Below are 15,865 nucleotides of genomic sequence, written 5' to 3' on the forward strand. Positions count from 1 at the left end.
TATTATCGAACACTGTAAGTGTCGTTAGTCCCTGTGAAATCCATCTAGTTATTTAAACTATTACCACCACACGTTACAATAAAACATTTATTATTATTAACTATTACCATCACTTGGTCATACATAACTCAGTTGTTGCGTCAAAATTAAAACATAATTTTAATTTTATTATGACTAATTCTTAAAAATGCATATGAACAACCAAAATGCCAACTGAATATTATTCATTAAAAAATTTCAGTAAATGTTCAAAACCATTTTCGTTTTGGCAAAGTTTGAAAATGAAGATCAGCGTAATATTATCGGAATTTTTTTTTTTTTTTAACACAACTTTATTTCAAAATAACAGTTCAATGTACAAAACAGTAGTGTAGTTTACACCATCAGATGAAATAGTAGTCAAAAATATAACAATAACAAAACAAAACAAAGGAAACATAGATGGATGGTCAATGATACATTACTGTTAAAGCAAACATTAATTTTGTAAATATTCATTTAAACTGTATGGTTCCAAATTTAATAACATTTTGTGTATATATTTTTTGTACTGGGATAAACTCTGGGTATTTTTCACCTCTTGAGGGAGTTTATTATAGAATTTTATGCAAGTATAATGAACATTCTTCTCAGTTAATGTTAAATGATGTATGGGAAAGATTAAATTTGTATTTCTAGTATAGTAAAAGTTAGTTTGAAAACATTCCCTAAATAAATTCTTATTTTTAAAAGTGAAAAGTAAAATTTCTTGGATATATACGGCAAAAACTGTTAATAAACCATTTGACCTAAATCTTCCACGGCAAGACACACTTTGTGCGAGCCTCAACAAACACCTCAAAGTTCTTTTTTGAGAAATGAACAACCTATTTATGTGGATACTTTGACCAAAGAAAATTATTCCATATCGGAATACAGACTCAAAATTTGCATAATAAATCACTTTGAGGGTTTTGAGATCCAAATACTTAGTCAACACCCTAATACTATAGCATACACTATTCAACCTTTTTTCAATGCACTCGATATGAAAGGACCAACTAAGTGTGTCATCTAAGTGTATTCCAAGAAACTTCATATTTTCTTCCACTTTGCAGCTCATAGTGTTACTTAATTTGAAACTGTCCGGAGATATATAGTTGCTTTGTCTTGTTTTAAATAACATAACTTTTGTCTTATCCTGATTTACAACTAATTTATTTTTACTGCACCAATCAAGTATTCTATTGTAAACATATACAATTTTTTCTCGTATATCACTAAAATTTGACCCACAAATAAGAACGGTTGTATCATCAGCATACTGGACACAATAACCCTTTGTGCCGTCAATGTGTAGTGGCAAATCATTTACAAAAATCAAAAACAACAGCGGTCCCAGGATACTCCCCTGAGGAACCCCAGTTGTAATTGGTACATACATCGAAGAGCAGGTTATCCCACTTTTAGTAATAGTGACCTTTTGTCTACGATTCGTTAAATATGACCGAAGCCAATCCAGAAGACTGCCACGGATCCCATATTGTTTGAACTTATTTATCAATATAGTATGGTCTACACAATCATATGNCTACTTTTAAGAAACCCTGAGAAATCCAGAATTTTTTTTTATAACTCGCTTTTCTTTCAGAACATCCATGGATATCAATAATTGTTTTTGGCAACCCCACCTGTCAGCTATTTTAGTTTCATTCATCATCTTTAATTTGAGCTGTTCAAGAGCTTCATACGATTATTTGTCGCTGAGTCTTTCACAGGGAAAATGACCTCTTTGGTTTTGATAAATATTACTCAGGATCTAATGACCGTACAGAAAATATAAGTTTTGAAAACTTCAAAATATTCTCCTTAAACAAATTTTTCGATGTGAGAAATTTGACTCAAAAAAACGTAAAAAAGTGTGTATTTAAGGATTTTTGGTAAACTTAAAATTGATGTTCAGGATATTTTTCTATTTTTTAACCTCAAAGTATCCCAAAGAAACCCTCAAAAGTTCAAACTGCTGCGACGCTTTTTTCATTGTGAAAAATCAATTAAAGGATAACTTTTGCATTTTTTATTCTTTTTTCTAAATAGATTTTTTTTTCACAAAACAATTTTTTTGCATAAAATTTTTTTTTTAATTGAAAAAAAATGTACTTTCCGAATATAATATATTCTTTTACAAATGTGCTACACCATTGTCAAATAAAATTGTCCTTTTTTGCCAAATAAAATTGTGCGTTTTTTAACCGTGGTTTCCACCTTGTTTTCAAAAGTCAATTTAAAAATTTATTGCAAAAAGTTGGACACCCGCCAATCAGTTGCTGTATCACCTTTCTCAATTCTCGGATACATACTGCTCAAGTTTTTTTTTAAACTAACCTAAAAAGCTTTTCAGTATATTCCAAAAATATTTCTTCTGGCGATTGTGTAGCATTGAAAAAACATTTTGTTTTAATTTTTTCTATTTTTGCAATATTTAATATTTTTTGATGAAAAAAAAATTTTATATTTGCAAAAAAAAATAACAGTTTCAATTTACAAAAATGAATAAATAATGCAAAATTTATCCTTTATTTTTTTTTTTTAGCAAGTGACAATTTCAATATCACTAATATTGCCCGATTTTCGGAACTTCAGGGGTAACCTTGGTAAGAAAAACCGATACCAATGGGCATAGGACTTACTTCGTACTGAGCTAAATCGATCAATACTACTGTCTTGTCAAAGCCCGGCTTTTGCAGCCGGTTGGTTATGTAGACAAACTGTTTACCAGATATTAGTACTTAGACTTTATTAAATACAAAATTATAGTCATACATTGTAATTCTAGAGAAAGATAATCATTTATCAGATATTAATTCAATGAGAGTGATTTTATCTCACTAGGATTGGATACTGTCATGAAAAATTCCAAATTTTGCCCGAGGTCCGATGTACCAGACGTGAACGAAGTTACATTTGGAAAAAATATATGAATTTTCTGTATCTGCTAAGGCAAGAGAATGCTGCTTCCAAAATAGTTTGCTACGAAAACTTATGAAATTGGAAATAAAAATATCTCCTTGTAGCAGATGTTTTTGTAGTATTCATCTTTGTCAAAAGTGATGAAAGAACAAAAAGTACAAAATACTTTACACGATTGCATTATTTAATCATATAAATCGTAAAGTGCCAAAAACATGGGCTGCCATAAATTATGTTAAAATAGTATTCTCTTACCTTGTTTCCTCCTCTTCCGATTTTATGTCAATACTTTCATCTTTGATGGACATTTCCACCTCGTTAGTATCAAATTCTTTGTCCAAGTTTTCGGTCTTAACGAATAAGTCAAGTGGAGCCGTATCTATTTGACTTTCTGCGGCCGAACTATCAAAAATGCTTTTAATTTTTTCTCCTGCCTCTAAGCAATCTTTTAGGAAACTGTTATGACTGCACAGAGAATCAAAGCACGGCTTACACACAACGGGATATTTGATGATATTTATATTCTACAAAATATAGTTTTTAAATTCTGAAAAATGTAAGTATTTAATATCACTAATACCATTTCAGGTGTCAATTTTTCAATAGCTCCAAGTTCCTCTTCACGTATACACCTAAACTCACTTTCTACTGGGTGCATACACAATCGACATATCTTCTGACTGCATACTAAGTTACTTTTCTTTTCCTGCATGTACACGTCTCTTAAGTCGAGCTGTAACATTTTTTTGCTATCCACATAAGGAATAATTGTGTTATCCGTATTCAGACATGTTGACTTAAATTCTAATGCCATATTTAACTTTCTTCTGCAATCCTTACAGATAACCTCTTTGGTCTCGCTATCAAATTTCTGAAAAATATGCAACTTTAAACAGAAAGAAAATAACTGGCAGAAAATAACATAATTAGTGAAAGTTGCTTGACACTTGAGATTATTAAGATCTAATTATATTTTACCTACTTACCAATTTCAGCAAAAGAACATCTAGAATGTCTCTGATAATGTTGCCTATCACTTCGAAACTTTTATCTGTTATAGTTTTAAGGCAAAGCCTACACGAGGTTTCCTTAGCATCAGTCATTGCTCTGAGCTCTGCAACAATCTTCTTTTAAATATAAACGGAACACAGACAAAAAAATATATAAAGCCTTCACTTCTAACTCTAGCCTCTAACCCATAGATTAATACAGAAACTCTAACCTTCTTGGTAGTGTAGAGTGTAGTGTAGTGTGTAGTAGGTGTTGTGACGTGACTGTTGTAACACTTATAACTGTTTTATGTTGTGTGTTATTAGAAATAGAGATGGGCGAAACATAACTGATCCGGCTCTGCTTACTGGTCCGAGTGAACTCGAGTGAAATAGTTCCTTCTCATTTTGCAGGGTGCGGACTCCCATACAACTTATGCGATGTTTCTTTCGAAGTAAATTTAGTATCCACATCAACCTTTTAATACTTTATTCATAAGAGTATAGTATGTAGAAACAAAATTCTAGATAATCACTATCCACTGCAGTAGTTCTTTCTCTATCCTTGTTCAAAGTTTTTAAAATGTATCTTTTTTTCACTTTTCTTGAGAAATTTGATAATTTTTTTTATTTAAAGTAATCGATTTTCGATACATAGACATTTTTAACCAAGTACCTAGTTTTAGGGTTTTTTTGCTTCTAAACCACATCTAACTTCGTTAGCTTGACTCGCATAGCGATTTCCATTGGGGAAAACTGGGGCTGCACTCGGGCAGCACTGACACTCCACTGGTTGTATGAGAAATATGTTTTGGTGCAATCTCAATGGAATGACAATTTTTGCGTGGTTTGATTTTTATTCATTCAAAGTAACAGTTGACCAGTTGAAGTTTATCAAAGAAGGTAATTACAATGAATGAAGAATAAAATTTGAAATTTAAAATAAACGAGGAGGAAGTTACATTGTGTATTCCTGTAGACGAAACGGGGTCACTTATTTAAGTTTGTAGATGATATTTTCAATGAATCCTTCCACTTCTGGCAGTTGTTTGCGTATAACTGGTATAACATACATTTCATCATCATCACTACTACTAGTTGATAAAAACGATAATAATGGATCAACAACTTTGTCCATATTTACCGCCATTTTTTCTTGCACTGACACCGGCACCAGCTCCAAAACCTCATGCGAAATAATATGCACTCAGAGCAAGAACTATTGCTCTAGTTTTTCAATGGAATTTGAATATTTGCACCCACTTGACCAATGGAATGTCAATGGTGCACTCAGTTTGCACCAGTTTTCTCAATGGAAATCGCTAACAGAATACGTGAGCTTGACTGTCCCGTGTTGTGTTCCGTGACTTGTGATTGAGGTTATGTAGTTTATAAAGTGGAAATTGTACTTGAATTAAATATTAAATAGAATATAATACAAATGGAGAAATTCAAGGGATCATTCTGCAGGCTATGCCTCAATAACGAAAATGATGCAAGTTTCAAGATAATAGATGAAACCATTAAAGAAGTCTTAGACATTCTTCTCCCGAAATTAGTAAGATAAATTGCAATGTGGCAATTGGACTTTATTTGGAGGACGTTAAATAAATTTATACAAAACGATTAACAATTATAAAATCATAAATGCTGTTTCAAATTATTTAATATGGTGTAATTTCATATTACATAATTTTTGAAGGTTAAAACATATGTTTTAGTGGGTAGAAGAAAATAACTCCATTATATGCAACGTCTGTTGCACGAAACTGTTTGCGGCATTTCATTTTAAAGCCATCTGTATGGACACCGAGGACATTATTTTTCCTTATATTAGTTCCAAAGATACAGCTTCAGTTGATCTAAGAGAGGTTTACTTGAAGGAAAAGGATAAAGAACAATTAGGAAATATATTGCAAGATGAGAAAATTTGTCGATTATGTATGCAGATAGTCTCATGTGGATTTACATCGGTAAAAGAAGTGAAGGCTGACGTATTTCTTAATTATATTCCACAAGTTGTACGTAAAATATAATTGTTTATTATTTTCTGTTATAATTCTGCAATTGATTGAAAGTTGTAATTAATGGTCTATTTTTTTTTTTTTGTAGAACTTTATCTCCACGAAAGACCCGGTTATATGTTCGATCTGCCTTGATTCGTTAAGTACCCACAGTAGCTTTTTAAAGGACTGTTCGGATATACAGGAGCAAATCAGAAATGTTAGTGACGAAAGAGAAATTTTCTTTTATATTAAAAATGAACAGATTGAAATAAAATCTGAACAAATTGAGGATGGGTAAGTTTTAAAAATGTTTGAGACGATTTAATGAATTAGACAAGAAATTTTTAAAATGTTCTAATAATACTGTGATCTAATTATACCCATTAGACGTTCTACAGGGTTTTCAAAAAGTTTGTAACCCCCCCCATCTCAGAAAATATTGCTCGGACAAAAAAATGATTAGAACAAAAGTTGCAGGGTTTTGAGTGAGCAATCCAACGGTGACCTTGACCACGACCTGGAAGGTCATTTAGAAGTCAAGTTGAAAATTTTAAATGGAATGACAATGACCTTCAAGGTCATTTAGAGGTCAAGTTGAAAATTTTAAATGGACTTGTCAAAAAATCGGATTTCCAAAATTTCGTTTTTTTTTTTCAAATATTTCGAAAACTAATCAGGTTAGCAATGATTTTTAGCGGCATGATGTTGGTCTCCTGATTAAGCAACTTTACCCCCATTTAAGCTAGTTTACCGTTTTAGAGATCCCTGTAGTGAGAAGCAAATTTGTAACAGCTTGTATACTTACACCATACAAAAAGCACTTTAAGAACATCATAAACCGATAAAGTCGAAAAGTGAAATAAAAATGTAACAAACTCGTTTACCATCCCATCATATCATACCAGGTGTGAAGTTAATTTGCAGTAGCCGCTTTTCAAATGCAAAAATATGACATTTCAACTACACAGATGTGACTGATCTCCCTTGCCCTTGCAAAGCATGATGGGATTCTGCTTAAATTTAAACTATTCACGGTCTAATTTTCTTGGTATTCTATTATTCTATTCTGTATTAATTTTAACATGTCTAACATAGATTTACTGTGGAAATGGCTGAGTAAGAAGAAAAATTGGAAAAACCGTATTTCTTTATATATTAATATACAATTAGTAATGTATCTACATACAAATATTGGCTAATCTGTCCGTATTGACATCAAAAAAATATGGTGACTAAAATAACGCAAAAAGCTACTTTTTTTCACAAAATTATTTTTCATTAGTTTTGTTGTGTAATAATTGTAAATGTTAAAGAAATATGTATTTACAATTAGTAACATTAGTTAATATTTAATAAATCATGTAAAAAATTTCATTTTTTTAGAGACAATAGAATGTTCTTTTTAATGTTCTGCTCTTCAACTACAATCACATCAAAGAAATATGGTAACTTTTAAATAACACTTCGCTAGGTTCTGGAATCTGCTAAAACTCTTATTATTAATCCTAATTGACTTAAAGTTGAAAGAGCAATGATTTTACTAAATTATTTTTCATTGTAACTTTGCACAATGTAGGTTTATTTAATAACTACGCCAGAATGAAAGTGCTGTTTAGCAACTAATTATAATTCGGCAAAATTTGATTCTCTATTCTTCTATTCTCTTACTTTATTATTTCGGGAATGGAAATATTCCTTTGCACTGTTATGCCATCTACACAACTATAAATTTAAAGAAAATATTTTTTCAGTGATACGCCTCTCTGTAAGGATGAACCCACTGACTGCGAATCCAAAGGCAACAGTGATGTGAAATCTCGTCGGCTAAAACACGAAAAACCTTCAAAAGTGCAAACGTATAAATGTGGTAAATGTAATTATACAACCGATCACAAGAACAATCTCACACGCCATCGACGAATACATAAAAACCATTCAGAAATCCAATGGTACAAATGCGATTCGTGTGATTATAAAACTAAGGATAAGAATGGCATTAGAAACCACCAGTTAGTTCACAAGGACATTTCCAAGGTGACATTATACACATGTGATTCATGTAACTTCAGAACCAAGTATAAGAGGAGCCTAAAATCCCACAGCTTAATTCATAAAGATCCTTCTGAGTTACAAATGTACACCTGCGATTTGTGTGATTACGAAGCAAAGCGGAAGAAGCATCTCAATGTTCATAAGCTCAAACACAAAAACTATTCTGAATTGCAAATGTATAAATGTGACACGTGTGATTACCAGAGTAAATATAGCAGTGCTCTAAAAGGTCACCAGTTAACGCATAAAAATTTTTCCGAGGTGCCAGTATATACATGCGATTCGTGCGATTATAAGACTATGATTAAGCGAGGTCTAAAATGTCACAGTTTATCCCACAAGGATGCATCCGAAGTCCAAATGTACATGTGTGAATCCTGCGACTTTAAAACTAAGCATAAACAATCCCTAAACATTCACTCTCGTTTGCACAAAAACCCCTCTGAAGTTCTGACATACAAGTGCGATAAATGTGATTACAAGACAACACGCAAATATCAACTCAAAACGCATCAGTTAACGCACAAAGATATTTCTGAAGTAAAATTGTACAAATGTGATTCATGTGATTTTCAATCTAAATATAGCAAGAGTATTAGACTTCACAAAATAAAACATGAAGACGTTTCTTTAGTGCAATGGTACAAATGTGACGAGTGCAATTATCAAACTCGTTACAAAAGATCTCTCAAAATTCATCAGCTGATACACAAAGAGCTCTCTGAATTGCAAACGTACAAATGTGATTCATGTGATTTCGAGACGAGGCATAAACATAGCATTATACTCCACCAAAAGAAGCACGCGGAATTTTTCCAGATGCCAACATACACGTGTGATCAGTGTGATTTCAAAACTAAGTATAAAAGTACCCTAAAAACACACACTGTAACTCACAAGAATCCTTCCGAACTGCAAATGCACAAATGTCACTTGTGCGATTTCGAAGCAAAGCTAAAAGGTAGCTTAACAGCCCACCAATTACAACATAAGGATATTTCTGAGATAAAAATGTACAAATGTGATGTCTGTGGTTTTGAAAGTAAGTACAAGCGTTCGCTAAAATTTCACAATTTAGTACACAAGGAACCTTCTGAAGTGCCGATGTACACGTGTGATAAGTGTGATTATGAAACAAAGAACAAAAGTTATCTGGAATGCCATAAGTTAATACACAAGGACATCTCTGAGGTGCGGGTGTACGCGTGCGATACTTGTCACTTCAAAAGTAAACATAGCAAAGCCCTAAAAAATCACCGTTTAACCCACAAAGATCCTTCTGAAGTGCGAATGTACAAGTGTGACACGTGCAGTTATGAAACAAAGCGAAAGGGCAATCTAAAAAGTCATATGTTAAGGCATTAAGATACTTCTGAGAAGAAGCGGTGCTAGATGTAATTTTAGAAGCTTAAAAACAATCTGCTAAAACACTGCAGCACCATTGCAGATATCATAATGTATAAATGTGATGTGTCTGATAGGAATACAACACCAGTTTTAAATGTTTTATGAAATTGATATTGTAAAGTGTGTAAATAAAATATTGTAAGTAAATTTCCTATAAATTTATGTAATTTACAACCTCCCACAGTATTGAAACTGTTTGGAAGATGTTGGGGCCTTATTTTCCAAAAATAATATTGTAAATTGAGTAAATAAAATATTGTAAGTAAATTTCGTATGAATTTATGTAATATACAACCTCCCGCAGTATTGAAACTGTTTGGAAGATGGGAAGAAATGGTGATTTAACAAATAATTTCTAAAAAAGTAAGATTTTTAGGGTATTAAAAAAGAAACGAAAGTTGACGGAAATTACAAATTTTAATCACAAAATCACATTCGCTTTTTTACAGAACTACAGTTGTAACTAAAAATAATCTGCAGGTTTTTGTTTTCACACATAACTTTCAAGAGAAATGATTTTATCATCAGTTTTCGGTATTTTAAGGCAAAAAGTTCTCTCGATAACTGGAATATATAAAGCATAACTGTAATTTTAGTTATTGATGAATGGAATAATATGGGTAAATAATAGTGATGGGAGATTTCCAGTGAAAAATCGAGTGGTACTCGATTATTGAGATCACTCGAGATGTTTACTCCCACTACTCGAGTGATTATTACTCTACGGTTGCACCCTAAAATGTTAGTGCATACTGCAAATAGTCACTGATTGCGTAACCTTTTTTTTTAGAATAAAACGAAAAAGTGGTTAGGTTTTGAAGCGCGTGAGCTTTTTTTTTTTTAGCTACGCATATAAGTAATATATGACTAATACAAACATATTTGTGCGCCGCTGGGATGAAAACGACCAATATCTCGTATCTCGAGTAATCACTCGAATATTAGAAGTACTCGATTATCAAAATTGGTCGATTATGCCCATCACTAGTAAATAATACACACAACGAAAATCTATTATATGTTCCTTTTCCATCACAGCACAGAACACCTTTTGAGTTTTTATAATTCTCTGTTTCTATTACTGTTCACCGATCACTATCCCGTCCTTAGGTCTATTTTATGCTATGGTGTCGTGGGACAATAACACAATAGAGTAACGTAAACTGTGATAAGAAACATTGCTGACTGTTCTAAATGGTAGGTAATTAACGTTACTTAATTATATATGCAATAATTGAGGTAATACGAAATAAAAAAAAACAACCAATAAAATACAATTAAACTTGCCAGTGCCGCCAATGAAAATTCTGTCAAATTTCGACAGTAATTTCATCTTGATCTGTTGGCGACAGTGGCAACACTGCCATACCATAATCTGGTGTGAGGTTAAAGAACGACGTTTGGTGCTATGAATGTTTAAATTATTTTAATGAATCTCGAGTCATGTTTTAATTTCTAATACCAAAGACAACTAATGTATAATATTTTGATATTTTTAATGAAATAAAATGGGAAAATCGGAGAATGCATTCTGCAGGCTTTGCCTGAAGGTCATAAACAACAAGAATTTCAAAGTAATAGAAGAAACTATTAGAGAAGTTCTAGACGTTTTGCATTTAAAGCTGGTAAGTTGGAGGTAGCGTGAAATTACTTATTTGTGTATTGTATAATGTCTTAAAAACTGATTTATATTTTAGGATGAGGAAGAAAATAATACAAATGTGATATGCAACGCTTGTTCCATTAAACTGTTTGCTGCCTTTCAATTCAAGGTAATATGTATGGACACCGAAGACAGTATTTTTCCTTACATTAATTCTGAAAATGTGGAAACTGTGGATTTAAAAAAGCTTTATCTGAAGGAGAAACATAAAGAACATTTAAGTACCATATTGGAAGATGAGAAAATTTGCCGATTATGTATGCGGGTTAGCATCTCTGGATTTTCATCTGTAAATAACGTAGAGACTGATTTGATCCGTAAATGCATTCCAGAAGTTGTACGTATATTATTTTTAAATTAGAAATATACACTTTTTTGATACTACTGACATAATGAAATATTAGCTGTCTGTGGACTGTAACTTCTCGTTCGGAGCCTTTATAAATGATTACAAGCCATGTGACCAGTAGTTTTGTTTGGGACAGTAATTTACTCCTTGGCAATTAAATTTCGGTAAAATGAAAACGATAAGATCAAGCTTACAATAAAACACAACATTCTGTTTCACCGGCTGGTGATTGGTATAATTTCTCACAACATTTTGTTCAGCCATTCAGTGATTGCATTATCTTGAGTGTAGACGCAATGGTTTGTCATTGTTCATTGTAAACAAATCTTTTTAAAAATGCATTGCAATACATATTTTTTTTCTCATAAATCCTTAACTCTTTGAAAATACTTGAAGAAATCAAAAAGTTAATAAATAAGTGGGTTTTTTAGACATATTTTTTAAAAGGAAAATATTTTATAGACTAAGAATTATAAGAAAAAAGGGTTGATTATTTCAACCCTTACAAAAATACTTCTGGATTGAAAAAATTTCAAAAAGTGTAGTTTTTTTGACAGATAGAGTTCACCAAGTTTGGTTTCTGTAGCTTAATATACATGGAAGATTAAAAAGAAAAACGATTTTTTTTTGAAATTTTTGGAGGGGCTTAACTTTTCAGGGGAGTTTTCAAAAAATTTTATACCAAAGACCCTTATTAATTTTTATCAGAAAATCGTCCCTTACTTCTTTTCAGTGTTATTTAGATATATATATCCTGAAAGTATATATTATTATAATACATTTTTTTTGGATATTTTGACATATTGCAAATAAAAAAATATATTAAATAAAATGATAGTTACATTCATTGTTTCGTTTATATGATATCAGCTAATTATGTCTACAAGTTTTTTTTTTTTTTTTGTAGAATTTTAGTTGCACTGAAGAACCAGTTATATGTTCATGTTGTCTTGATTCGTTGAACACTCATGGTAATTTTTTAAAGAAGTGTTTAGGGGCGCAGGATGAAATTAAAAATATTTGTGTCACTGAAGGTACAGGGAGTGAGTTCTGTGTCGGTGCTGAAGAAATTGAAATAAAATCTGAAGAAAACGATGAAGATAGGTAGGTGCCAAAAGATTTAATATTGTTCACTAATTGCAATATGAGATTCTGCTTTTTTTATATTCTTTCACTTAAAATATGTTTGTGTTCTTTCCACTTTTTTTTTTTGTAACATTGGAAACATATTTGACAGCTTGTGTGTAAGAATTGTTTTTAAGTTTTAAAAATAAATACACAATCAGTTCTACGACACGATAGGCATAAAAAATTCTACTTACATTCATCAGTAGAGTAAGATTGGCCCTTCTCTGCAATTAAGTCCAATAGTCTTATGCAATCAGCCACTAGTGTTGGCTGGTTTTGTCATTCTCAATTCAGCTACGTAATATGATATGACAAAATACAATTTTCGGTTTTGCCAAGTTTAATAAAGCTCGTGGAAATAGTTATTAAAAATAAAAATGGCAAAGATCATCTTAATAATATGAATGTTAGAATTACTAAATGCAAAAAAATCTGATAGTATCATCGACTCATTTGGTAAATATACATTTGTTTGGGGGTGGGTTCAGGGCAAATTATATATATATATAGCTAAAATGTGCACGATTTCTTTTTTTCAGCGATACCCCTTCCTTTAACGAAGAAACCAACGAAGGCGAAACCAAGGACAACTGTGGTCTAAACCCTCAACTGTCATATCCGAAACCTTCCATTGCAGAAATATACAAATGTGAATTGTGCGATTATCAAGCGAAACGCAGATACTATATTGTCCGTCATCAGCTAAAACATAAAAAACTTTATGAAGTACAAACTTACAACTGTAACGTATGCGACTACAAAACCAAATTTAAGCATAATCTCGTGTCGCACCAGTTAAAGCACGAAGACCCTTTGAAATTACGAGTGTACGAGTGCGATAAATGCGATTTCAAATCTAAAAAAAGGGGTTTTCTAAATACACACCAACGAAAATACCACAAAGAGCTTCACAAGTGCGATAAGTGCAGTTATAGCACCATCAACAAACAGCACTTCACGCGACATCAGCTGGTACATAAAGATTTGTCTGAAGTGCGCTTATACGAGTGTGATACATGCACTTTCAAAACCAAGCACAAATACAGCTTTTCCGTCCATCAACTGAGTCATAAAGATGTTTCCGAGGTGCCGACATACAAATGCGATCAGTGTGATTACGTGACGAAGCAGAAGGTCCTCCTCAGAAGCCACCAGTTGAGACACAAAGATGTATCCGAGCTGGAACTTTACGAATGCGATGTTTGCGGCTACAAGTGCAAAGCAAAAGGCACTCTCAAAAGGCACCAGCTGAGGCACAAAGACATTTCCAAACTGCCGACATTTAAGTGTTACACTTGCGACTATCAGACTATTAACAAGAGTCACTTGATACGTCATATAACAGTACATAGGGACCCGTCGCATGTGCAAAAGTACAAGTGCGATTCTTGCAATTTCGAGGCGAAGTACAAGGATGGTCTTATGCGCCACCAGATGAAACACAAAGACCGTTCAGAGCTTGAATTGTTCAAGTGTGATATTTGTAGTTATGAAACCCTGCACAAGAGCTGTCTTAAGCTGCATCTAGAAAACCACAAGGACATTTTCGAAATGCCTGTATACAAATGTGATGAGTGCGGTTTCACAACTAAGTACAAGAACAACCTAACATTCCATCAGTTGCGGCACAGAAACTTTTCAAACGAGCAAATGCACAAATGTACTATTTGTGATTTTACCACTACGCATAAGAATTACCTTAAGCGCCATCTGCTTCAGCACGAGAACCTTTCCATAGCGCAACTGTACACGTGTGATTCTTGTGACTTTAAGACAAGGTTTAAGAACAACCTCAGATATCACCAGTTGAGCCACAAAAAATTTTCGGAAGTCCAAACGTACAGGTGTGACCAGTGCGATTTTAAAACGAAGCATAAAAACAACCTGAAACGCCATATGGTAACACACAAAGACCTCTCGGATACGGAATTATACAAGTGTCATACTTGTGGTTACAAAGCGAAGCTCAAATCGAGTATGTCACAACACCAGCTGAAACACAAGGATCTTTCCAGTGTGCAAATGTTCAAATGTAAATTGTGCAAATTCAAAAGCAAGCACCAGAGCAGCCTTGTACGCCACAAACTACTGCACAAAAGCCGTTCCAAAAGAGCTTAGAGCGAACCATCGACTAACACACGAAAAAAACCATTGTACAAAGGTGATGGGTGTGATTCTACAACCAATCACAAGAAAACCTTCCTAAAGCGAAAATGGACAAATGTGATACATACATGCATAAACCTAGAAATAGGTCATAATGCACATCCGTTAAGATACGAAGGTGTTTCTGAGGCTCAAATGTACAAGTGCGATGTTTGGTTGTTATGTAAGTTAAAGGGTGAACTTCAAGACCATCAGCTGATGCTGATGCACAAAAACGCTTCCAAATTGTCAATTGAAAATATAAGACTTATTGTAAAGTCCTTTTGGTAAGCTATCTCAATGTACAACAGATTTTTTATGGCGTAGATGTACAAGTGCGATTCTTGTGATTCCCAAGCGAAGTACAAAGAAAATCTATTATTAGATAAAGCACAAAGACCATTCGGAATATGAAATATTCAAGTGTGACATGCTTAACCACAAGGATATTTCCAAAGTTAACCTGTACACGTGTGACGTGTGTGTGATTTCAAAACTAAGCACTTTCGAACAACCAGTAGAGGCATAGAGACCTTTTAAATGAACAGCTTGACAAATGTGCTACTTACAATGTTACAACTATTGCGACTTAATGAACAGGCATAAGAACAACCTTAGACATCACCAGTTGAGCCATAAAAAGTGTTTAGAAATCCAAATGTACATGAGCGATCTGTGACTTTAAAAAGAGTATAAGAACCCGAAAGGTTGTACAAGTGTGATGCGAGTGATTATGAAATGAACTTAGTTTAACAAACCAACTAATACACAAAGTGCTATGGTACATATGCGATAGTTTTGATTTTACAACCAACCACAGAATCAGTTAGATCTGTTTTGTCAAATCACCAGTGAAGACAAAACACATAAGATGTGTGATATGTATAAGTTTGTAAAGAAAACCTTGATTTATCCTATTACTGCAAGGGGTTATTTATTTTAATTAATAATTTTAATTAGTTAGCTTATTTAGTTAATTATTAATAGTTTATAATCCTAATTAATTCTTGAATTTCTTTGATTGTGTAAAACCGCTAAAAGGTAAAACTGACAAGACAATTTTGACGCACAGATTATTCATATGTACAACATGAAAACCATTTAGTTTATAAGCTACGCTAGCAGATAAGTCAAGGTAAGGGCTAACGCTTGCCTACAATATTGAAGATTGTAGCCC

At 32.8% G+C, this 15,865-nt stretch overlaps 3 protein-coding genes across 3 annotated transcripts; 2 read left to right on the forward strand and 1 right to left on the reverse strand.

The window, feature by feature from the left end:
• Positions 1-3,200: 3,200 nt before the first annotated feature.
• On the reverse strand, positions 3,201-4,112 carry LOC111692402. The gene is made up of 3 exons (XM_023456401.1): positions 3,936-4,112; positions 3,530-3,820; positions 3,201-3,473 (listed from the first exon to the last, which is right to left on the reverse strand). Exons 1-3 carry the CDS (start codon positions 4,050-4,052, stop codon positions 3,201-3,203), a joined length of 681 nt encoding a protein of 226 aa, XP_023312169.1. The 5' UTR covers positions 4,053-4,112.
• Positions 4,113-5,322: 1,210 nt separating this feature from the next.
• LOC108912693 (zinc finger protein 90-like) lies at positions 5,323-9,644 on the forward strand. The gene is made up of 4 exons (XM_018718010.2): positions 5,323-5,496; positions 5,660-5,959; positions 6,051-6,238; positions 7,696-9,644. Exons 1-4 carry the CDS (start codon positions 5,380-5,382, stop codon positions 9,359-9,361), a joined length of 2,271 nt encoding a protein of 756 aa, XP_018573526.1. The 5' UTR covers positions 5,323-5,379; the 3' UTR covers positions 9,362-9,644.
• A 1,157-nt stretch (positions 9,645-10,801) lies between these two features.
• On the forward strand, positions 10,802-15,611 carry LOC108912692 (zinc finger protein 600-like). Its single transcript, XM_018718009.1, has 4 exons — positions 10,802-11,028; positions 11,101-11,403; positions 12,323-12,519; positions 13,083-15,611. The coding sequence occupies exons 1-4, from the start codon at positions 10,912-10,914 to the stop codon at positions 14,659-14,661; spliced, it is 2,196 nt and encodes a 731-aa protein (XP_018573525.1). The 5' UTR covers positions 10,802-10,911; the 3' UTR covers positions 14,662-15,611.
• The last annotated feature ends 254 nt before the right edge of the window (positions 15,612-15,865 follow it).

Source organism: Anoplophora glabripennis, unplaced genomic scaffold (assembly GCF_000390285.2).
Source record: "Anoplophora glabripennis isolate ALB-LARVAE unplaced genomic scaffold, Agla_2.0 scaffold1042, whole genome shotgun sequence".
NCBI lineage: Eukaryota > Metazoa > Arthropoda > Insecta > Coleoptera > Cerambycidae > Anoplophora > Anoplophora glabripennis.

What these genes read in the sequence shown, in the direction of transcription:
- LOC111692402 (XM_023456401.1), bottom strand. Translation starts at nt 4,052, where the DNA reads ATGACTGATGCTAAGGAAACCTCGTGTAGGCTTTGCCTTAAAACTATA. An exon ending in ATGTTCTTTTGCTGAAATTG is followed by an intron (nt 3,821 to 3,935) that starts GTAAGTAGGTAA and finishes CATATTTTTCAG; the next exon opens with AAATTTGATAGCGAGACCAA. An exon ending in AAAAATTGACACCTGAAATG is followed by an intron (nt 3,474 to 3,529) that starts GTATTAGTGATA and finishes TATATTTTGTAG; the next exon opens with AATATAAATATCATCAAATA.
- LOC108912693 (XM_018718010.2), top strand. Translation starts at nt 5,380, where the DNA reads ATGGAGAAATTCAAGGGATCATTCTGCAGGCTATGCCTCAATAACGAA. An exon ending in ACATTCTTCTCCCGAAATTA is followed by an intron (nt 5,497 to 5,659) that starts GTAAGATAAATT and finishes CATATGTTTTAG; the next exon opens with TGGGTAGAAGAAAATAACTC. An exon ending in TCTGAACAAATTGAGGATGG is followed by an intron (nt 6,239 to 7,695) that starts GTAAGTTTTAAA and finishes ATATTTTTTCAG; the next exon opens with TGATACGCCTCTCTGTAAGG.
- LOC108912692 (XM_018718009.1), top strand. Translation starts at nt 10,912, where the DNA reads ATGGGAAAATCGGAGAATGCATTCTGCAGGCTTTGCCTGAAGGTCATA. An exon ending in ACGTTTTGCATTTAAAGCTG is followed by an intron (nt 11,029 to 11,100) that starts GTAAGTTGGAGG and finishes TTTATATTTTAG; the next exon opens with GATGAGGAAGAAAATAATAC. An exon ending in GAAGAAAACGATGAAGATAG is followed by an intron (nt 12,520 to 13,082) that starts GTAGGTGCCAAA and finishes TCTTTTTTTCAG; the next exon opens with CGATACCCCTTCCTTTAACG.